We start from the raw sequence: 25,403 nt of genomic DNA on the forward strand, positions 1-25,403 counted from the left end.
CTTCAGTAGGTGTGCAATTCAAAAAGCTTGTTTATATTTCATCTACCCCCACATGTTAGTTAACTTATCCAAATCTTAGGTTTGGGAGTGGAGAAGCCCCTGTATTAACACACTGACTGCCATGAGGCCAGTAACAACCACAGCGAAGCCTTACCATTGACGTGTGCACACCAAGAGGCCTGAAGTCATGCATGCAGCAATCGACATGTTAAGCAAAGTTAAGCTAAATGTCTGAATTACCTGTAGCTTACATAATTATACAATATTTAAGAATTGTGAAACTCTAAATCAAGGGTGCTATAAAAATAAAACCCGACCTGGTGAGTATTCCTGAAATGATTAGAGGTGCCATACATTGCTGTGTCTGAAAAAAATCTCGCTTCACTTACTATCTTTCAAATTATTTATTCAAATTTTGAAAATAGGAGTTACGAATAAGAATGGAGAGAGAGAGAGAGAGAGAGAGAATAGACCCTGTTGGTAGAGAGAAGACAGGAGGGATGTCAGTTATTTAACTGCAGTACATATATTGCTCTTTGCACATACAATAATTTTTTTACACATTATCAAAATAATTTATGAAGTAACAAACTAGATGACACAAACACTCTTGACTGTGTGCCCTTGCAAGTACTAAGCACATGCGTCTGCATGCGCGCGCGCGCCCACACACACACACACACACACACACACACACACACACACTTTCTTCAATTTGGTAAATGTTTTGATAATCAGGTAACCATATGAGAGCTTCTGCTGTGAACCTTTATTCGATGCCAGGTAGCAGCTGTAGGAAATGAAAAACAAAAATGACATTAGTTTTCTTACAGCACATGACCAACAAGAAAGAACACAAAATAAATAATGATAGTCACAGACGAATGTTAAATGGTGAAAATGCTAAATGACAGTATGTATGTTTCACTAAGACTGTTTTGTGGAAAAAGAGACAGCAAACAGCATTTTGGAGAAGTTTCTACACAAAGACTGACACATATTACAACAGAAAAAAACCTGAAAATTAATATTGCCCTTTACTACTCGATTTCTGTTTATCTTTTCTGAGCTACCCCACACTCAAAGCCGTTCACTCAAATTTAGTCACTTTCTCATCCTTTTTATATCTTATTTGCTCTCCCAACAGATTGCTGAGGTAAGAGATTGTACCAACTGTGTCAAATTTCAGTCTGTTACATTTTCATGCATAACTCTGGTATGTACCGATATTATGAAAAGGGAAGTTGCCATTCACCATATAGCGGGAATGCTGAGTCGCAGATAGGCACAACAAAAAGACTGCCACAGATAAAGCTTTTGGATATTAAGGCCTTTGTCAACAATAGATGTAGACACACACACACACACACACACACACACACACACACACACACACACACACACACACACAAAAACTGACACGCACAACAGCAGTTTCAGGCAACTGAAACAACACTGCAAGCAACAGGATCAGTGCATGATGGGAGTGGCGACTGGGTAGGGGTAAGGAGGAGGCTGGGGCAGGGAGGGGGAGGGATAGTAGGGTAGGGGAGCTATAAGTTCTTGAAAGGAATTGAAGTTTATATGCCTGTTATGTGATGAACCTCTCAATGAGGTATGTTCAATATCAGACTAGTGCTTTGTGGTTCCACTACCATTTCTGTCAGTGTATTTATTACATTATGCCCATACAAGAACATCACATGTGCTGATAGTGAGGGGAAGGGGTCAGAGAAGTGGAATGGGAAGTTCACACAATTCCATAAAATTCTGCTGCTTCTGTTGTATTGCATAGAATTTTAAGTACTGGTGCTCCTATTCAACTGTGCTAACATTTGGGGATACGCAGTCACAATTCAGGAAATACATAAATGAAAATTCAAATACATGTCACTTTTATATGATTGTGCCTTTAATTTGTGCATGGAATAAAGGAGGTATTGTAATCATGATTATTCTTAAGAACAGACAGAGGTCCGACACTCGGTGCTCAAACTGAAGATAAATGGGAGGGGCAGTTCCCTCACAACAGGTTTCTGAGAAAATATGGACATCAAGATTTCACAGAAAAATTGCACATATAGTTTACGATTCTGACACATTATCTGTTGATATACAGTACAATAGTAGACAGTTCTTTCAAACACAGTAGTGGTCGGGTTACAAAGACATCCGCAAAAGAGCCTTTCGATCAAAAGTTCTTGATAACTTGCCGCGTCAAATTCAAATAAAATCTAAAGTTTTCAGTGATTGCCTCTTCCATCATCAGGCCTGACTTATGAAATTGGTGAGGCTCCCACTTTTATGCTCAGAGAATGGCATCTAATTGGCTAGATTATGTCACAGAGATGGCACACTCTACACCACCACCACTACTTACATTAGGTGGCAAACTATGAGAAGTCTTCCAGTGTGCTCTTTCTTTATCATGTCCACGTTTCCACACACTGCGAAATGCATACCCAGTGCCTCTATAAAAGTTGTTGTCTCCTCACCCAGTTTCCACTGCTTCCTGAATCACATAGTCCCAATAATTTGATGTGTTAACCACCATTCTTGTATGTTCAAATATATTATTGTGTTTTATGTAACAGGCTGTGATTGGCCACCATACATTTTTTTCCAAAATACTATATTTAAGGTGACCCTGATGTTCAACACAGTGACTGGTAATAGTCCATATAGACAGCACTATGTCAACTGCTGCCACCTTCACACGGATATTGTACATTCCTGGTACTCTCAGGGAGAGATTACCTTCAATAGGTTGTGACCCATCTTTAATTTTCCTGCATGGCTGGAAGACCGGTCTGATTTCTTGCCTGTAAAGGACTCTACCTATCTTGCTAGTTGTTTCACTGCACAATGACAGCCATGCTATGTTTGGTCCTCCTAGCTTGGTTGAACACATCACATCTTTGTTTCCTCAACAGCATTGATTGCATATTGCCGACAGAATACCTGTTTACTTCTGAATACCGTCACCAGATGATTATTTATCCAAAATAGTGCATCAGAGTGTTTAGCATCGCTCTCTTTTGAGCTAGATGACAAAAACTACAACTGTTGAGATATTAGGTCTACATGCATTGGTTTTTAATACACAGAATGGCTGTGTCATTCATCTGCTTCCCATTCAACACACACATCTAGGGAGGCCAATTTCCCAGCCTCCTCCATTTCTGCTGTAAATCTTACATTTGGATGTATCTCATTCATATGGCTGATGAACTGCTGCAGCATTTCATTGCCTTGCAGCCAGACTAAAATTGTATCATCAGCGTATGTGAAGAAACTCATTCTTCAAATTATCCATGAAAAAAATCAGCTATGGTCAATGACAGTGGCACACCCATGGCTGTTTCATCAGTAATTTCATAATAATTTCCACCATTCAAAAATATGTTGAAGTTAAGGTGTGCCTAACAATTTTACAATTTTCAGAGGAGAAATGAGAGGCCAATTGTTTACTTTTTACCAGTAACTTCATAAAAAAGGAGACCATGACTCACCAGGACTTCGCTTGGGCATATACTCATCTGATTTTTAATGTCTGCAAACATTTATAAGTTCTTAGTATTGTCTCTGCAATGGCCTATTAGTTAAATATTTTGCCAGCTTGTATATAGGAGAGCCAATAATACTCCCAGAGGTATATCATCTTTGTGTATTTTACACAGGCCATACAATCTAGCGTTGCTGCTCTTGGTCCTAAATTCTTCACAAGTTTGTCAGTGAGGCCAAGGTTTTTTATCAGCTGCCCTGTCTTCCTGTTAAGTGTCGATGCAGCATCCCATTCAAGAATTCAGTATGTGCTACCTTCCGATAATACACACATCCTTATAACCTGTAGCATTGAGATTAAACATAGCATTCTTGTCAGCTGGTAAACTTCATCCTCCTTCAACAATTTAGGTGCTTATCTGTTTAGTCATCAAAAGTTTGGGACTTTATCCAAATTTCAGGGGGAAAATTAGCTCTTAATTCAAAGACTCCATGGCGAAATGCTTTGTAGCCATGTTAGTTTCTTCTATAGAGATAACATAACATGCAGCATCCATCAGCCTTAGAAGTTGTGCATAAGCAAACACAGCTCCTGAGTAATCTGGCTTTTCATACCAAATTTTGCAGTGGTCAGGCATCATATAAGAGCTGCTGCAGTGAACAGAATTTTATTGAAGTCGAACTATGCTATCAGCAACAAGAGGCCATGTCTTATGAGGTATGAACTTGATGCCAATGCTTGTTCCTTATTTAGTTGCCATCTATTTTTGTCAACAGCTCCCACCATGGAATTGGGAATGGGTATATATGACTTTGGCTGCACATAATCACTATAATTTAACCAATACAAGGGGGAAACAGGCTGATAAATTTTAGCATTTCAACCCTCAACTAGTATCAGATGTCTGTGAAACATCTATCGAATTTCCTGATGGTCATCCCCTCCCATTCTTGTGTCATTTCACCTTTTCTCTCTGTATACCTTGCAGTTGGAGTGTTAGTTTCTACAGTGAAAATAATGTGCTGTTTGTCGTATTTTATCCTCAGTAAATGCCCAGTAAATCAGCACGACATCTCACAGAATGTACGACACCAGTTGCACGATTATCATCAGTCAGATGTATTTTACCATTATTTCATGTTTATTGTGATAATTATGATGTGAGATATTATAGTTATTACTGACAGTGTCTCTTGATTAATTCACACAAAATGTACGCACTACTAAGTCCTTCTACCCTTCAAAACAACTTGAACAGACTGGTTATACTCACTGAGTTCCAAGAGTAAATGAACCAAACTTTGGAATGCATTTGAAACTGCTTCACCAGGAGAAAAGGATAACCACCAACTAATATAAAAACCAGACAGCGTAACATTGTGTTGCAGATTCCTGATTTGCAACCTAGGGCTAATGCCTCAGGTAGAAATCCAGATGTTTAACAAGTATGAGATCTACTTTTCACTTAAGACATTTTAGACAAGATCCTGCGCTGGTTGAACAATGAAACTGGTAGAACTGGAATAAAGTGCTCTTGAAAGAACCTATCTTTCATATGTGACATTAATGTTCTTGAACTGAAAGCTTTCATATGATTACTCGTATTCATAGCAATCTTCAAAACCAGTAATGAATCTGCAGGTAAGCTTTCCTCAGCAAATGGAACCAGCCATGATTTTTTCATGGTCCTATGACCAAGGAAAGGTTCTTTGTTTATTGAAAGCTCTTCAGTTCAGCAATCCAGGTAACAGGGGAAAAAAGGATGATGCAACTGTAACAGTGTAAACATTTTTAATATATTTACTGAGAACTGTCTTCAGTGTTATTCTCCAGGTTTTACTGTGTGTATTGATGAAATGGTTTTGAATTTCGACAGTCAATGTAGGTTTTAAAAGTAAATGCAAAGAAAACCAGTAAAATATGGGTTAAAGATTATTTGTATGACATACAGCAGGACCCAGTACTTATACTACACCCACATTTATTCAAAGACATGCAGTGCTGAACAAAATCTCTCTGCAAGGTAACAGAAACTGAGCATTCCCACACAATTGGTACTGAAGCTCACCAGACCAATCCAAAAGATACCCTAAAATATCACTTTGAACATTTGTTCAGCTCTACTGAACTTGTCAATGAACTTCTGAAAATAGAACCAGTGTGTGGGAGCTGTGATGAAAAATAAGAAAGATACCACCACAGTTTCAACCAAGTAAAAAACATGCAGAGTAGTGTACTATTTATGGCTTCACAGAGAACATTATTTTCTTATGTACTTAAAATGTAAAAAGCAATGATTTTTCCACCCACGCACCACTCCATGACTGATGATTTGGACATATGTAAGTCAGACTTTTTTTTTTAATAATTTAACTAAAGATGGTGCTATGAGGCTAGATCAGAAGAACATGAACTACCCAGCCAGAAGAACTCATTTGCCAGAAATGGCACTATTTTTACAATTATTGATGTGGGATGTGGTTCCAGTGTTCTCATTCTTCATCAATTCTATTCTGATGTTTAGAAAATGGCCAAACTTGATTTTATGATAACACTTGGAAAGTTGTGGGTGTACACACATACACGTCAAAGCTCTAATGAGCTGAAAAGTCTTCCACGTGAGCTAACATTCTACTTGAGGAGAATTGTAAAGATGGATGAGGAAAGAAAGAGACCTGAACATACCGAGTTTTTTTTTAGAATTGTAAAATGTGCTAGTATTGCAGGCCCAAACTGAAGAGAACAAAGTATCCATGCCAGAACTGTGTGAAACTGATCTGTTTGGATTGTACCAAAACAATATGTGGAAAGTGTTTTGCTGATAACTGACAACAAAACACGTGTATTTTCATAAATTTTTGATGTGTATGTCATAGATTTTTATATTTGGAAAATGTTAGCTACTGCTGTTACACATAACGTTGAAACATATAAGGAAAAAACTGTAGCATATTATGCAATGAAGAAAACTATATGGTCTCTAACAAGATACCAGTTACATTACAAGATTGTGTGATACTAGTTAAGGGTCAACTGTGAAGAAGGTACTACTGGGACTATCGCTGTTCACTGTACTATCATCAACGTCTCCAGCAGGAACTTGACAAAGCCACTATTTCAGTTCTTAGCAAAGACCTGAATTTTGCTCCACCTCCATTAACACTACAAGTTGCTGAAATTACCAGTGGGGTGGAATAAGCAGTGTGTCTCCTCCCTTAGGAAGTGGCAGCTGAGATGAGGCTTGCCACCCCTGCCCCCAGAAAAAGTCCAGTATTAGCAAGGTGGGGAAACAAGAACTGGCATCACTGGAGAAGGATAAAAATTAGTTGTTTTACTGGCTGACAAGGGGAATGCAATGCTACAGTCAACCTCAATGCTACAGATTATCCTAATGCTACAGATTATCGTAAGAAAGCATGTTTATTAATGGAAGACAGCGCATACTGGACCCTTAAAAGAGATCCCACATTGACTCTTAACAGGACAACAGGGGAGCTACAAAATAACTCTGGCCTCTCTGATGAACTTGTGAATAATTTAAGGCCAAGTGCACCTAGGCCACCCATGTGGTATGGTTTCCTTAAGACACACAAATATGGTGTACCACTGAGAGCAAATGTTAGTGCTGTCGGCTCTCTTGCATAAAAGCTGGAAAGTATTTAAGTAATTGGCACCTGTAATTGGGCACATAGACACCATATTAACACACTCAGGAAGGATTTGAGTTTACTCTTGTTTCGTGCACCGTTGGTTGCAGACGGATCATGAGATACCTTTGTTTACTACACACTGCCTGTAGACTTAATCTAGTTAGGTGTTTACACCCATAGGCAACATAGCAAATGTGATTCCTTTCATGTAGCTTTTTCTTATTTGGTACTGTGAGTGTATTCTGATATTTCAAATAGTTACTATTTCCATCAAAGTTCCTCCTGCCTTTAGCAATTGTCCTATTCAGAAAATGGAAAGGAATGAATGAATCTGAAACAATTTTGGAGGCTTTTACCAACATGTGTTCACATGTTCCTGGTGGGAATGAATATCCAGTTGACTGTGTGAAGGAAGGAATTTGTGGTTTTGAGTACAGTTCCAGCGGCAGCGGCATTTTTAAACCTGTAAAAAAACATAGAGTAGCTATGTTGTAAAGTGCAACTGTTTGAAGGTCATTCTGGGGTCATTAAATTTCCAACACAAAGTGACTGTAGACTCTGTGATAAGCCTGATGCTTGGCAATTTCTTGTTTGAATTGTTTTGCAAGGAGTTGTGCACCTACCATGATCGGATCTCAGTAAAATGTAAAACTACGCCTAATGCATTCAATTGGTCTCCCATTACACAAAGAGGCAAGAAGAAATTCCTTGGTCTAATTCTTCTAATAGGACACATAAGAAAAGACAGAAGCAAAGATTACTTGTCAACAGACCCCTAATAGCTATCCCAATATTTTCATAGACTAAGTAGCAATAGATCTGAACAGATTTTGACACTCTGCACTTTAATAACAATGCAAAATAGAACAACAGCTCTGGGAGACTCTTCACAGTTGAACCTGTGCTGGATTATTTCCTCGATAAATTCAGGACACTTTACAAACTAAAGAAACATTTGTCTTTGGAAAGGGGTGGGGGGATGATTATTCATTGGAGAGAATACTTGTTAGGATTGTGTGTGTGAGTAACATGCCATGCCCACAATATGGATATTTATGTTGAAGAAGAGAAGAAATCTCAGCCCTCCTGGTATGTGGCACCATATCTACCAGTATAATTATTATAACAGTACCTCTTCTGCATAGATACTACTGAAAAACAAAACCAGTGTCTGTGGTATTATGGGGCGAACAGAGGTTGACTGCAAACTCTGAAAACTAAAGCATCAAGAACGAAGAAAAGTGGCACAGTTTTCTGCAGAAATGTGACACTCTAGTCCTCGTATGGAATGCCAGAATCATATCACCAATTTATAAGGCCTCTGTCTCATATACAGGGATGAAAAATAGAAGAACCAGAGAGGTTATATTGAAGCCTGTGTGTGTGTGTGTGTGTGTGTGTGTGTAAATCAATACAGTGTGCATGTATAAAGAGTTGGCTGTGCAGATCAGTGCCTTTCATACTATCCTGTTCTAATAAAATTCATGAAATTGAAAAAAGTCATCCTTTTTAAATACCCGGAATCCAGAGAAAAAATACTGTATATCCAGTTTCTCCTTTTGGTGCAAAACACTGGATCTGACAATGATGATGAAGTTTCCCTGCACCCAGGGAGAGAGATGTCCAGCCCATCCCCTAATGGAAAAGGAAGAGCACCATGTAAACATCCATCTGGAAGGCTATCAGGTGAAAGGAAGTAACATAAACCAGTGTCTATTTCAAACAATGGGAAGAAGAAATTTCCTAGCCTGCAGAGTTAGTGCTGCCAGTGGAAAAAGAAGTGGAACAAGATATATTTGCAAATTTTGTACAGTTCCATTTCATTGAGATAAATGTTTTATGTAGTATAGTACATTAGAAAAGTATTAGGCACCTTTGTTCATATATAGCCTCTAACCTAAAAACAATATATGAAATAATAGTAACTGTAAAGGATAAGGTCACCTCGCCCTCGCCCAGTGGGGGCGCTGTCTTGTCACAACGTTTCGATGGGTTTTGTACCCATCACCTTAAAGCTTGAAGGTAATGGGTATGAAACTCATTGAAACATTGCAACATGACGATGTCATCACTCAGCTGATAACCTCAGAAAATTTCGTCAGTAGTAAATATTATAACAAAGGAACAGATCCACAAATGGGCCCTGCAGAATTTGTGTGATTAATGCATTTATTGTTGTGTACAATAAGACAGTGGATTATGATGATTACTTTTAAATGTGGTTTACAATTACATCACAATTATAATTTACAAAAAGTGGTACTTTTCTGCATACATTAAAAATTATTGTTTCGTGATGTGGAGAAATATTTGATGTTCAAACACTGTAAGTTTAAAATAGAAATGATGCAATGTTGATGAGATGTGAATTTATTTATGGTTACATGCAAACACAAAACAGTTAGCCAAGAAAGTACTGTTTTGTGTAGTCAAATGACTGCACCAAAAGGGGATTAGAGAACCTGCAAGACAGTTATGTTGTCTGAGCTGCATGCAACTCAGGCAGCACATAATGCCTGGCCACTGTGATAAGTTGGAATAAAATATCTGGTCCTTAATGTGTTAAAGAACTCATAAATGTAAGTAGACATCACAAAGCAAATGGAGCTATGTCTAAGTGAAGTTATGTCTCCCTTCTGTATGAACGTACCAGTAGATGATAAAACTGATGCTTGCTCATTTCTCCCCTGAAAATTGTAAAATTATTTTGACACATAAATTATTATGAAATGGCTGATGGAACAGCCATGAGTTCGTCACTCTCTCCAGCCTTATCTTTTTTTTTCCCCAGGGAGGAATTCAAAGAACAAGTGTGAACAGTGCCTCCCTCCAAACATCCCACTTCTTCAGATATGTTGACAATACATTCTTAATCTGGCTGCACAGCAGTGAGGTGCTTCAGCAGATCAATGGCCACTTGAAAAGTATACAGCTAAACTTAAGATTTACAACAGAGATGAAGAAGGAGGGGGAATTGCTCTTTTTAAATGTGTTGCTCAAACAGAAAGCATATGGATGACTCACCCATTCTGTGTATTGAAAACCAATGCATATGGACCTGACCTATATCTCAATGGGTGTAGTTTTTATCATGGAGCTCAGAAGATAAGTGTGCTGAATATTCTAACACACAGGGCCAGAATTATTTCGATCAAAGATCACCTCAGCGTAAAGATTAATCATTTAATGATGCTCTTCAGCAGGAATGGGTATTCTGTATGTGAAATTAGGTCAACTGTCAAGGAAACCAAAACACAATGCCACTCAAATGAGCCAGGATGAGCAACACATGGCACAGCTTCCATTTTACAGTATAACAACTAGTAACATAGGTAGAGTCCTAAACAGGCAAGGAATCAGAACATTACTTGGGGCACTGTGTACAGACTACAGCTGATCACTGTGTTGAATATCAGTGTCACCTTAAATACAGTATTTATGAAAAACCCACAGTGGTCGAGGACAGCCTTTTAAAAATAAACACAAGATTATGTTTGGACATATGAGAACTTTAATACAAAAGTATTGGGACTCTGTAACTGAAAAAGAAGAGGAAATTACACTATGTGACAACAGCTTTAGAGACACCAGATATGTCCTCAGCTATGTGTGGATGGCATGAACTTGTTAAAGCAAGAGTGCAGAGGATGACTTCTCTTAGTTTACCACATGATGTACATGGTGGTGATGTAAGCAATGCTGAACAGTGAGTGCAAATGTAATCTATGGAAATAAAGGATCCCATCTCAGCACATTTCATTTCTGTGACATAATGTAGCCAATCAAATGTCATCCTTGAGCATGAAAATGGGATCCTCACCAGCTTCATGACAGTCAGACTTAGTCCCTGATGATAACAATGGAAGCAATCTTTAAAAGATTGAATTTTATCTTAATTTGATGTGACAAGTTAACTGAGAATGTTTTATCCATAACCCTGGTCTGTTTGCAAGCTCAAGGAAGAAGTATTTTTCTGTTCCATTAAACTGCAATAATATATCCCACACTTCATGGTTTCATTAATACTAACATCAGCTGATAAACAAAATTCTTAAACAATTGGGGAGGGGGATACTTAGAAGTTGATCTTTGTTCACCACATAATATGACTATCTCCAGCATATGAAGTAATTATAACTTCTGTGTGACAAGTATACTATAAATAAGTCAATTGCATCATACTAAATTCAGTTTGCAGCCACACTTCCTCCTCCCTGCCAATACACACACACACACACACACACACACACACACACACACACTTGAAAGCATGACAGTGTAAAAATCAACAATGTTAAATTTGCACAGTTCTATATTTTAATGCATTTTACATACCATGAAATCACAGTGTCATTACATGTCCCATGAAGAGAATGGTCCAGGTTGTTTTGTTAACTATCATAAACATGAATGGATGATCAGCCTTGAACACTTCTGGCATTGACAGAAACCGTGGCTCTAAAGACACTCCTATGAGAAAGAGAGATTCATTTTAATGTAAACTCTTTGCTATTGTAAGTACAATTGTGATAGTATATGTAACTATAAATGCAATTGAGTTCTCCACAAGAAACCGAGTCATGTCTTGGGACTGGCATATACACTAAATAAAGGAAGTACTCTTTATGTATTAACAAATTGCTGCTGGCTCAAACCATGTTAACTGACACTTAGACTGACCATCTGTGAAATTGTCTATTCAGTCACAAACTGTGATGTGGTGCTGACTATGTTCATCACTAAGACAGAATCCAGAGTGCATGAAATACACCTCTTTTCTACAGCTACAAATGCATTCTGCAAACCACTATGAAATGTGATGCATGGGGCACTTTCCATTGCACAACATTGCAAAGCAGGTACCATTAAATTATAAGTGCTGTAATCATGATTGAAACAGAGAGCGTGGTTTATGTAGAATTAGGTAACAATAATTAGGATAAAGGGCAAATAAAGAAATACAGATACAGTGCATCCCAATATATATATATATATATATATATATATAACAGAGGGAAACATTCCACGTGGAAAAAATATATCTAAAAAGAAAGATGATGAGACTTACCAAACAAAAGCGCTGGCAGGTCGATAGACACACAAACAAACACAAATATACACACAAAATTCAAGCTTTCGCAACAAACTGTTGCCTCATCAGGAAAGAGGGAAGGAGAGGGAAAGACGAAAGGATGTGGGTTTTAAGGGAGAGGGTAAGGAGTCATTCCAATCCCGGGAGCGGAAAGACTTACCTTAGGGGGAAAAAAGGACAGGTATACACTCGCACACACACACACACATATCCATCCACACATACAGACACAAGCAGACATATTTAAATATGTCTGCTTGTGTCTGTATGTGTGGATGGATATGTGTGTGTGTGCGAGTGTATACCTGTCCTTTTTTCCCCCTAAGGTAAGTCTTCCCGCTCCCGGGATTGGAATGACTCCTTACCCTCTCCCTTAAAACCCACATCCTTTCGTCTTTCCCTCTCCTTCCCTCTTTCCTGATGAGGCAACAGTTTGTTGCGAAAGCTTGAATTTTGTGTGTATATTTGTGTTTGTTTGTGTGTCTATCGACCTGCCAGCGCTTTTGTTTGGTAAGTCTCATCATCTATATATATATATATATATATATATATATATAACAGAGGGAAACATTCCACGTGGAAAAAATATATCTAAAAAGAAAGATGATGAGACTTACCAAACAAAAGCGCTGGCAGGTCGATAGACACACAAACAAACACAAATATACACACAAAATTCAAGCTTTCGCAACAAACTGTTGCCTCATCAGGAAAGAGGGAAGGAGAGGGAAAGACGAAAGGATGTGGGTTTTAAGGGAGAGGGTAAGGAGTCATTCCAATCCCGGGAGCGGAAAGACTTACCTTAGGGGGAAAAAAGGACAGGTATACAATCGCGCACACACACACATATCCATCCACACATACAGACACAAGCAGACATATATATAGTTTAGCAACAACTCTTTCATTGTAATTAAATTTAACATAGCACCCATTAGTGTTCTACATCCATCACTGCCCCACCAATATCTTCAGTCTTAGTGTTTTTTCACTAGCCATTTGGGGAAACACTGAACAGTGAAGATGAACTCTCAATCACCTACTTCAAATTGATAGGATGAAAAATAATGTTAGTCAGTGGGCACAACTACTTGTGTCACTAGAACTCATTTCAACACCTGACAGAGGTACTGCCTAGAAACAGCTGATTGTTATTTGTTGTCTAATTGATTGATTAATTTTTTAAAAACAGTAATTCCTTTGTGAGAATATTGAGGTACAGTTCTCAGTTCCAGTTACGTTCATAGTCACCCATAATAATCAAAACAGTGAATTATTAGCATGCAACTTTCAATGAGTAATATGTATCAAATATAATTACACATTAGAAACAAACACCCATTATGGCGAATAGTCACATGTATTGGAATAAGTTCTTGTAAGATTATTTGTAAATAAAAAATGTAACTATAACTGTTTCTACAGCATCTGTTAATGGACTTTAGAATAACTGTGTGCCATATGTCATGAAAGTGCCATTTTCATGAGTTACATCGTGCTTTGAGTTAAAAATGTGCAACAAATTGTCAAAAATAACTACTTTTTCATTGCTCCTAAAGTGATCACACCTTTCATGCTTTTTAGGTAAAATTTATAATTGCCAAGTTTCCAGGTTTGCAGCTGAGTTAAAGTGATCAATTTCCTTCACAATATTTTGACAATTTTCCTTGTTGTCTTCATTTGGTTTTGATCACAGATTTCACTGCTGTCTGTTTGGATTCCTAATCAGAAGTGATCACTTCATGGCTCTTTTCTTCTTCAATATCAACATTACACTGTACTACTGCACATTTCAATAAAAAAAACTTTCTATAAAACATAAAAATGAACTACTGCCATTACAAACTGCTTCTTTATGCTTACAGTTACAATCTTAATGTGATTTTTATCGACAGCATTAGTTGTTTCTTCTTCTGCTGCTATTCCTCCTGCATCATCATCTTCAAAGCGTAAACAACAACAACTCAAACAGTTATTCAATAAGTACGATCAACACTACTTTGAAGAAAGGTCCTTTTCAGTTATACTGTAAGTTGCTTTTGCCCTTCTACCATGTACTTTGTTAGTCAACTTATCAAAGGAAAACAACTGGCTACATATTATGGGAGTGGAGCCCTTTTATGCTGAAATGTAAATTGGGATCCACAGTCTACATAATGCATACACTGATGAGCTAAAACATTATGACCACCTGCTTAATAGCTTGTTTGTCTACCTCTGGAATGAAATACACATCACTGATCTGCATATCAGGGATCCAACAGCTTGTTGGTAGGTTTGTGGAAGTATGTCTACGCACAGGTCATGTAATTACATAAATAACAATCCAAAAGACCATTGTAGCATGGCTCTTGCTCTGAGAGACAGATAATTATACTGCTGAAATATGACATCATCATCAGGGAAGACTTCAAGCATGAAGGGATGCAGGTGGTTCGCAGCTGTCAACGTGTCATCGATTACTAACACAGGTCCCATCCAAGTGGAGGAGAATGACTCACATAGCATAATCAGGGTTGCCACAAGTTCTGGAGATCAGGGAATGTCAGGGAATTTCAAATGTGTCGGGGAAATACCAGGGAAACTTGGGAAAAATAGAACCGGAAAAAATCTTGTTTTTGTCTCAGTAGATGAAATGGTTAATCCAGGATGGAATGTAGCAATATTATGGAAAGGAAAGTTGCTACTCACCATATAAGGGAGATGCTGAGTCGCAAATAGGCACAACAAAAAAGACTGTCACAAATAAAGCTTTCGGCCAGTAACAGTAAGGCCTTCGTCATAAACAAAAACACACACACACACACACACACACACACACACACACACACACACACACACACACACACACGTGCAGTCTCAGGCTACTGAGCCCACACACTGCGAGCAGCAGCACCAGTGAATGATGGGAGTGGCAACAGGATAGGAGTTAGGAGGAGGCCGGGGTGGGGAGGGGGAGGGATAATAAGGTAGGGGTGGTGGACAGTGAAGTGCTGCAGGTTAGATGGAAGGTAGGCAAGAGGTTGGGGGGGGGGGAGGGAGGAGAGGGTAGTGGAAAAGGAGAGAAGTAAAAAGACTGAGTGTGATGGTGGAATAAGGGATGTGTGGCTAGAAGAGGAACAAGGAAGTTGCTAGATATGTGAGGACCTTCCTTAGTCATTGTCCTCACCCATAAAGCCCTTTCCCCATTCCCATTCCAGCGTCATTCCACCATCATACTCAGTCTATTTACTTCTCTATTTTTCTGCTACTCCCTTCTTACCCCCCACCCAGTTTCCAATCCAATCATGCATTGGTGCCACAGCTCGCAGTGTGACTTCAGTTGCCTGAGACTGCAGTCGTGTGTGTGTGTGTGTGTGTGTGTGTGTGTGTGTGTGTGTGGGCATGTGGGTCTGTCATCTATTTTTGATGAAGGTCTTACTGGCCAAAAGCTTTATTTGTGACAATCTTTTTGTTGTGAGTCAGCATCTCTGCTATATGGTCAGTAGCAACTTTCCCTTTCCTAATATTTTTAGATGAAATGGTTTGTTCACTGAGATGTCATCCATCGTCGCTGGCTGGGTGCAGCTGAATACATGTGCCACTTCCCTACTCCCTCATTCCTACTGCTTCTCCCCTTTGTACCACTGCCTTCAGCTTGCAGTCCGTGCTGCCACCACTTCTTGCCACTAGCCTAACAGCTACCAACTAGAGGCTGGGAAGCGTTGAGGAGTGGTTTGTTTGGATCTGATTTTCAAAGATTGCTGATGCAGCGGCCGGAGACGGTGTGTATGAGTTGTGTGTGAGTGATTTGCGCAAGTTATCTGTTGCATGGATTGATCACTGTGGTCTCATTTCATCAGCATGGTGTCTGTGACATGTGAATGGCTGGCCACACCATTGGATTTCCATGATGGGCCAAAACCGCAGGCCATTTCTGTAGGTATCTCTAAAAGATCAGGCCTGCCAATCTGAAGCTTGTCATTTCCCAGTAAGGTGCAAGTCCTGCCCATCGGATCTAGTCTCACCAATCTGTCCACAGGCTGGGTCTCTTTGTGTGTGGCATAATGCAGCAGAATTTTTGGTCTATCCATGGACCCCAGACTGCAGTGTTCCGCGGCAGGCCACGGGTGATGGATTTCAGGAATTGCAACTGCCTCACCACAAGTACATTCTACAGTGTTGTGTTGTAGGCATTTTATTTGTTGTAGTACATTTTGGCACTTCGAAAGTAGTTTATATATTAGAAAGTATGGACAGTAAAGAGAAGAAAACTGTGGCAGTCACTGGCGGTTTGTATGCTATGTACTCACATATTTCTCGAAAGAAAAATCACGATACCTGTAAATAATAGGCGTAACAGTAATAGCTGACAATAACGAACACATTAGAACCAATATTTTATTGGTGGTCACCTATAGTGTTGGTTTACACAACTCTTCCTTGCCATATACACTTCTTTCAAGAAGCCTACTTTTTTCTGATGTTATTTCTGAAAACAGTGAAGGTATTTTAAATCTGTCTTGCACCTCCAAGGAAATGTGTATTATTGTCAGCAAACGTGTTTCATTTTATTGAAATAAAATAACAGCAGCGGTCTTTATGAAACACACATACGATTTGGCTTGCTTTCCCCATCAAAAAACAGTTCATTACAAAAGATGTTGATACCAGTACTTACGATTTTTGCTCACACGGGGGAGAAATACAGAAGTCTTTACATATTTTTCAGATCTCAAAATCTGTCAGGAAAAAATGATAAAACCTGTCTGGAAATCAGTGAAATATCAGGGAATTTCACTTGGGGGAAACATCTGGCAACCCTGATATTACAGCTCCCACCAGCCTGTGTACATGGTGTGCTGTACATTTCAAGCTGCTACTTACCTCAATGAAGGCTTCTGTGGAGATGACCATCGACCTAGTGTAGTGATTCACCTGAAGAGCTGACACGGTTCCATTGACCAACAGTCGAATCCCAATGGTCCCGTGCCCACTGCAATTGTAATTGATGATATCAATGGGTCAACATATGAAAATGTAGGGGTGGTCTGCTGCTGAGCTCCATGTTCAAAAATGTACAATGGACGGTGTGCTCTGAAACACTTGTGCAGGCACCAGCATTGTGCTCTTTCGGCAGAGATGCTACACATCACCATCTATCCCATTTAACAGAACAGACAAGCCTCGAAACCTCACATTCTTTGAAGAGCCATGGACATCCAACCATTTCGCGCCTACTGGTGATTTCCACTATCTTCACCATTTTTCAGATGCTCATTCACAGACTCCACATAAAAATAATCTCCGCTACTGTGTCACATGCCTGCAACGCCACCAGGCAGCACCCAATGTCCCGGTGTGCGTTGGTCATAATGTTTTGGCTGATCAGTATATACAGAAGGTACTGCTGAACAGCAGTACTCTTAGCTAATTTTTAAATTTCTGGTGACAGCGAACAATCTGTCCTATCTTCATAGCCAATTTGTTTTAGACAGCTGGACCAGAAGAAATAACTTCATAAAAATAAAGAAAGACAGATACATGGCATCTCATTATTCATTTTACTTTATTGTTCATATATGCAAATTACACTCTAAGAAGAAGAAACAATGACACACCATGAAGGAATTATCTGAACGATGCAGAAATTGGTAGGTGTGATGTACACATAAAGCCAAACAAATGATTAAAGTTTCAGAAAAATTGGATGATTTATTCTAGAAAAAGAACTTCACAAACTGACCAAGTCACAAATGCATTTGTCCACCTCTGGTTGTTATGCAAACAGTTATTCAGCTTGGCATTGATTGATAGTTATTGGATGTCCACCTGAGGACTATCGAGCTAAATTCTGCCAAATTCGTGCTTAGATCGTCAAAATCCCCGAGCTAATTGATGGCCCTATCCATAATGCTCCAAATATTCTAAATTGGGAAGTGATCTGGCAACCTTGCTGGCCAAGGTAGTGTCTACCAAGGGCCAAGATAGGGTCTAGCAAGAATGAAAACAAGCAGTAGAAACTCTCACAGTGTGCAGGTGGACATTATCTTGTTGAAATGTAAGCCCACGATGACTTGCCGTGAAGGGCAACAAAAAAGGATGTAGAGTATCATCTACATAACGTTGTGCTGTAAGGGTGCTGTAAGAGGTCCTGTTATCAAAAGAAATGGCACTCCAGGCCATCATTCCTGGTTGTTGGGCTGTATGGCAGCAACAATCAGGTTGGTATCCCACCACTGTCTGGGACATCTCCAGACACACTTTCACTGGTCACTGGGGCTCAGTTTGAAGTGGAACTCATCACTGAAGACAATTTCACTCAAGTGAATAAGATTCCAGGCTGAAGATGTGTGTGTCTTCATGTTTGCCAAACCCTAGTTTGCCCAGCAAGGGTGTATGATCTTTCCCCACTTGAGAAAGTTTGGAGCATTATGGGAAGGGCCCTCCAACAGGATTTTGATGCTCCAATGGGCCATCTGGACACAACTTGGCAAGATATCCCTCAATTTGTGGTGTGTGTGTGTGTGTGTGTGTGTGAGAGAGAGAGAGAGAGAGAGAGAGAGAGAGAGAGAGAGAGAGAGAGAGAGAGGGGTTCACTAAGAGTGAGCGGATCCAGTCAGAGAGGTCAAACTATAAAGTGAGGAACTCTTCCAATGTCCTACATATTCCAGACTCATTACCTCAGCCCTTATACATCTTTTCAACCATATCCCGTCACACAGCTTCACCTTTGAGGACAAGACATACAAACAATTCTGTGACACTGCCATGGGCAAGTCCATGGCACCATCCTATGCCAACCTCTTTATGGGTCATCTAGAGGAAACCTCACTAATCTCCCAAAGCACTTGGCTGGTTCAGGTTTACTGATCATATCTCCATGATCTACACAGCCTATTCTCATTCCTCCACAACCTGAATGCCTTCTCTCCCATCTGCTTCACCTGGTCCTCCTAAATCCAACATGCCACATTCCCGGACGTCAACCTCCACCTATCTGAAGTCCCATCCACACGTCTGTCCATATTAAACACACTGACCACCAACAGCATCTGCATTTTGTCAGCTGTCACCTCCTTCCACACCAAACAAGCATTCTGATACATTCTGGCCACCTGTGGACAGCATATCTGAGTGACAAGAATTCTCTCAGCTATAAAGTAAGATCCCCCTCATCACCCAGTATCATCCTGGCTGGAGAAACTGAACCATATCCTTAGCGAGGGCTTTGATTATCTATCACCGTGCCCAGAAATGAGGACATTCTACCAAAGAAACTTCTCACCCCTCCTGAAATGGTATTCTGTTGCCCATTTAATCTACACCACATCGTTGTCCATTCCCATGCCACTCCCACTCCCAACCCTTTGCCACAGGGGTCATATATTCCTGTGAAAGACATAGGCACAAGCCATTCCCAATTCACCCACACATCATTTCCCACTCCAGTTCTGCAACAAGCTTATTCTACCCATCAAAGGCAGGGTCACCTGTATAAGCAGTCATGTGATGCACCAACTCTGTGCTACCACTGCACAGCTTTTTATATTAGCAAGACAACCAACAACTGTTCACCAGAGTATATGGCAAGTGTAAAACTGTGGCCAAGAAAAAAGTTGACCACACAGTGGCATGATGTGCTTCTGACCGCAACATGTTCAAGTGCCATTGCTGTTACACAACCTGTGCTATCTGGATCCTTTGCTCCATCAACAGCTTCATGGATGGGAGTTATCCCAGCCACACAGCCTTCACTCCTGTAATCTTCCTGGCCTCCATCTCCACTAACCCACTCTTCTTACACAGTCTACCCAGTAGTCCTGTCACACTCTCCTAGTCCACACCTCCACGTCATCACCACGCGCCACAACTTACCAGCTCTGGTATCCACATATCACAGGACTAGCCTACCACCCCTCCCTTCCACATTCCTAGCCAGCACATCTGCTGCCTGCCTCTGAGCTGCTAGCTATCCATTCCCAACACCTGTTCTGGCTGCCCACCTCTTCCTCCCCTACCCATGCTGCACCCCACCCTGGGCCACATGCCAAACTGTAATATTCCACCTGCTAAACTGTAATCCTGGCAATGCATATCTATCTGGCACAACATAGGTGTGTGTGTGTGTGTGTGTGTGTGTGTGTGTGTGTGTGTGAGAGAGAGAGAGAGAGAGAGAGAGAGAGAGAGAGAATGGGGGGAGAGAGAGAGAGAGAGAGAGAGAGAGAGAGAGAGAGAATGGGGGGAGAGAGAGAGAGAGAGAGAGAGTATTTGTACTCTAGCTCGGCAAATGCTTTATTCTGATTCATTCTCCTTTGTGTGTGCGCCTGTGAACATCTCAACCCTTTACCCAAAAATCTGAGAGAGTTAATATAAGACGCAACAATTTTTTAATATAAACATATTTTCTTACAAGGGAACCTCCCCATCGCACCCTCCTCAGATTTAGTTATAAGTTGGCACAGTGGATAGGCCTTGAAAACTGAACACTGATCAGTCGAGAAAACAGGAAGAAGTTGTGTGGAAGTATGAAAAAATAAGCAAAATATACAAACTGAGTAGTCCATGCGGAAGATATACAACATCAAGGACAGTGTGAGCTCAGCTGCGCCGTGGTCCCGTCGTTAGCGTGAGCAGCTGTGGAACAAGAGGTCCTTGGTTCAAGTCCTCCCTCGTGTGAAAATTTTAATTTCTTTATTTTCGCAAAGTTATGATCTGTCCGTTCATTCATTGATGTCTCTGTTCACTGCAATAAGTTTAGTGTCTGTGTTTTGCGACCGCACCGCAAAACCATGCGATTAGTAGACGAAAGGATGTGCCTCTCCAATGGGAACCAGAAACATTTGATCGCTAGGTCATAAACATAAGAATTTGTCACAGACTGAAAATAAAAAGTTACAGTTTTTGCAAGTCTTGAACCAAGGACCTCTCGTTCCGCAGCTGCTCATGCTAACCACCGGACCACGGCACTCCTGACCGTCCACTCCCTTGATGTTGCCTATCTTACACATGGACTACTCAGTTTGTATATTTTGTTTATTTTTTCATAGTTCCACACAACTTCTTCCTGTTTTCTCGATTGATGTATGTTCAGTTTTTCAAGGCCTATCCACTGTTCCAACTTATAACTAAATCTGAGGAGGGTGCGATGGGGGGGTTCCCTTGTTAGTATAATTATTGTAAGCTATTATTTCTGATATTACCAAAAGCCATAATTTTGATGGCTTCTTGCAAAGAAAATGTAAATAAATAAGTAAGTAAGTAAATAAATAAATAAAACAATGAAAATTCCATGTAAGAATATCAACAGATATATCCAGCCAGAATGAAACTGTGTAATGTTGAATGAAGCAGCAGTCCAGAGTGGGGTGGGGCAGTGGGAGGGATGGCAGAGTATGTATGGGTGTGAAGAGAGAAGTCAGTGAAGCTTGTCAGATCATGCAGAGACTAGATGATGACAGAACAAGGCTGCCAGATGCAGCATTGGGAAACTGTGGGGGATGGGAGGGAGGAGGGAATGGTGAGCAGAAAAGGAGAGGAGCAGAGAAGTGGAATAGGCTGCTGGATGCATTGGCAGAGAGCAGTGCAGGGGATGTGACTTTGGAGTAGGTGATAGGGCAGAGGGGGCAGAAACTGTTGGGTGGAGGTTGTGGGAAAAGGAGGTTACCATAGGTTGAGGCCAGGATGATTTCAGGAACGGAGAATGTGTTGTACAGGTAACTTCCACCTGTGCACTTCAGAAAAGCTGGTGGTGGAAGAGAGGAGCAAGATGGCCTGGGTTTTGAAACAGCCACTGAAATCAAGCATGTTATGTTTGCCCCCATGTTGTGCCACAGGGCAGCCCACTTTGCTCTTGGCCACAGTTTGGCAGTGGTCAATCATCCTGGTAGACAGATGGTTAGTACCCTTTTTTAGATTAGGGTCAGGAATTTGGCATCCTGTTGTGAAAGAAGATGAAACAACAGAAGAGCACCACAAGATACTTAAGTATGAACAGTGATCATGAGAGTATTAGAGAACTGAATAATAAAGTAGGGGAGCTTCTTGTGTATCTGGAAAATTTAGAGGGCTCTGAAAGAGATAGATATACTGGGCCTATCTGAGTATCACATATCTACAGGGTTAGAGAAGTTAAATATAAAAGTTTACACTCTAGCATCTTAATCATCTGAGCCTAATATGGGAAAAGGAGGAGTTGTTATGTATTTTCAGACAGAACAAAAGTTGAAAAACACTGAAACAATTAGATTTTGTAGCAGTCAGCACACAGAAGTATGAGCTTGTGAATTAATACTGAGAAATAGTTCACTTTGAATTGTTATTGTACACAGAACCCCAATGGACAATTTTGAACTGTTTATGAGGCATATGGATTCCATACTGCATTATCTAGGAACGAAAAGTCTGGGTTGAAATACAAACAGTATTATGAAAAGGACAGATTGCTACTCATAGTAAAGATGACTTGTTGAATCACAGACACATATGACAAGAAGACTGTTAAATATAAGCTTTCAGAAAAGAGAAATCCACACACATTCACATGAGCAATCACACATCACACGCACAACTGCTACCTCTAGACAGTTATGAATCTTGACTAGTGTTTCACTCTTAAAGTTTGTTACAAATAATCTGGTGCAGTTCAAAAGTCACAATGACGTATGTAAGTATTATACCAGAAGAAAAAAAATCTGTTATCATTTACTCAATGATTTAAAATGTTGACAGGCAGCAAAGCAAAATTTGAAAAATAGCTGCAAAAGTTTATCCTTGACAACTCCTTCTATACCAAAGAAGAATTTCTGTTTTTGTTATGTACAACAAATGCGGTGGTAGGAATTACTAACTCATAACTGTATTAAAACATAAAAAAAGTTGTAAATAGTCAGCACATAGTCATATTTCCATATGAATGTGTAATGTATATGTAAAATGACTCATTCCACATCATCACAATTCATCATGCAAATGATCCATGGATCATGAAACTTACTAACTAATGTATTGTAGTTATTCTGCAGCTCTGCCTTCCATGAAGATTCGCCTTAAGAAAAAGACCTGATATGAATAATGGAAAAAAAGTTGCACCGAATAATTCAAGGCTATTTTTTCCCTTTTTATGTGAGTCATCACATTCTATACCAGGGTTTAGCCTACTCCTACTGTGCCCTGAAATGATAAATAGCCTCCCTACTATCCTCCTCCTCCCTCCCACAGTGGTATTCTGCCACCTGCTTAACCTATGTGATATACTTGTCCATCCCTATTCCACCCCTGTTCCCAACTCTTTGCCTAATGGGAGATATCCTTGCAATAGATCTAGATGCAAGACTTGTCCCATACACGCTCCCACTACCACCTGCTCCAGTCCCGCCACAGTCACTACATCTACAGACATGTTTCACAAGTTATGATGCATGGCATTGTATGGGGCATGGCACTCCTGTTCCTGTTCCTGTCAAAATAGAAGGAAGGAAAATTGGACTGTCTATGTGTCTCTGTCTTCTCTTTGTGGTCCTACCTGAGCAAAGGCAGGGGCACCTGTGAAAGCAGCCATGTGCTCTAACAACTTAGTTGCAACCACTGCCACATTTTACACGGGCATGACAACTACCAGCTGTCTGTTTGCATAACTGGCCACCACCAAACTGTGGCCACGAGACAGCTGGACCACTCAATTGCTGAGCACATTGCCCAACATCATGTGCTTGACTTCAGCTGCTGCTTCACTGCCTGTGCCACCTTTATTCTCCCCATCAACACCAACCTTTCCCATATTGTGGAAGTGGGAACTGTCCCTGCAACATATCCTTCATTTCCGTAATGCCAGCCTCAAGTTTTGCTCGTCGCTGTCTTCCACCTGACTCTATCCTCTTTCCTACTCTCACTCCAGCCTCACATACACCTTCTACACCCCAATGTAAACCACAAGTCTCTTTCTTGCTCTCTGCTTTTCCCTTCTACCTCTTTTATCCCCACAGTACAGCCTCTTAATGCATTCTAGCAGCTGACCACACACACACACACACACACACACACACACACACACACACACACACACACACACACATGCACGCACACACACACACACACACACACACACACACACACACAGAGAGAGAGAGAGAGAGAACGAACACTATCATCTTCCCTCAGCCCTGCCCTGCAACACCTCGCTCTCTCTGTTCCACACCACCCCTACAGCCCCACTACTCACTGAAGCAAAGATTACTGCCCCTTGGCACAACCACAGTCAGTCTCAGTGCCTGGAGATGACAGAGGCCATGTGTGTACAAGTTGTGCTTGTGTGAGAGCTTTGCTCTGTCTACATCTGATGAAGAACTAAGCCAAATGGCTGAATAATATCTAACCGTCTTTCTAAATGAATCTGTGTGGCACTTAATGCTTTCTCTGTTGTTGTGTTCTTTAGTCCAGAGACTGGTTTGATGCAGCTCTCCATGCTGCTCTATCCTGTGCAAGCCTCTTCATCTCCGAATAACTGTTCCAACCTACATCCTTCTCAATCTGCTTAGTGTATTCACTCCCTCTAAGATTTTTACCCTCCAATACTAAATTGGTGATCACCTCATAATGTGTCCTACCAAATGATCCCTTCTTCTGGTCAAGTTGTGCCACAAATGTGTCTTCTCCTCAATTCTGTACAGTATCTCCTCATTAGTTACGTGATCCACGCATCTAATCTTTAGCATTCTTCTGTAGCACTACATTTCAAAAGCTTCTATTCTCTTCTTGTCTACACTGTTTATCATCCAAGTTTCACTTCCATACATTGCTACACTACATACAAATACTTTCAGGAAAGACTTTCTGACTCTTAAATCTATACCTGATAACAAATTTCTCTTCTTCAGAAATGCTTTCCTTGCCATAGTTGGTCTACATTTTATATTCTCTCCGCTTCAACCATCATCAGTTATTTTGCTCCCCAAATAGTAAAACTCATTAACTACTTTAAGTGTCTCATTTCCTAATTTAATTCCCTCAGCATCACCTGATTCAATTCGACTACATTCCATTATCATCGTTTTGCTTTTGTTGATGTTCATCTTATATGCTCCTTTCAAGACACTGTCCATTCTGTTCAGCCGCTCTTCCAGGTCCTTCGCTGTCTCTGACAGAATTACAATGTCGTCAACAAAGATCAGTTTTTTTA

The 25,403-nt window shown here is 40.3% G+C and overlaps 1 protein-coding gene across 2 annotated transcripts in view; it reads right to left on the reverse strand.

Annotated features, from left to right (window-relative positions):
* Positions 1-449: 449 nt before the first annotated feature.
* The window catches only part of LOC126237299 (leukocyte elastase inhibitor-like), a 150,594-nt gene continuing 125,640 nt past the window's right edge, over positions 450-25,403 (reverse strand). Inside the window, exons 8-9 of one of the 2 annotated variants that reach the window (XM_049947258.1) lie at positions 11,491-11,625; positions 450-790 (exon numbers count right to left, since the gene is read on the reverse strand). In XM_049947258.1, the coding sequence (XP_049803215.1) occupies positions 11,498-11,625 (128 nt within the window). In that variant the 3' untranslated portion in view covers positions 450-790; positions 11,491-11,497. Of the gene's footprint in view, positions 791-11,490; positions 11,626-25,403 lie in introns of those variants that run through there. The other variant, XR_007545058.1, reaches the window with a different exon arrangement.

The sequence above is a fragment of the Schistocerca nitens genome, chromosome 2, assembly GCF_023898315.1.
Source record: "Schistocerca nitens isolate TAMUIC-IGC-003100 chromosome 2, iqSchNite1.1, whole genome shotgun sequence".
NCBI classification, from domain to species: domain Eukaryota; kingdom Metazoa; phylum Arthropoda; class Insecta; order Orthoptera; family Acrididae; genus Schistocerca; species Schistocerca nitens.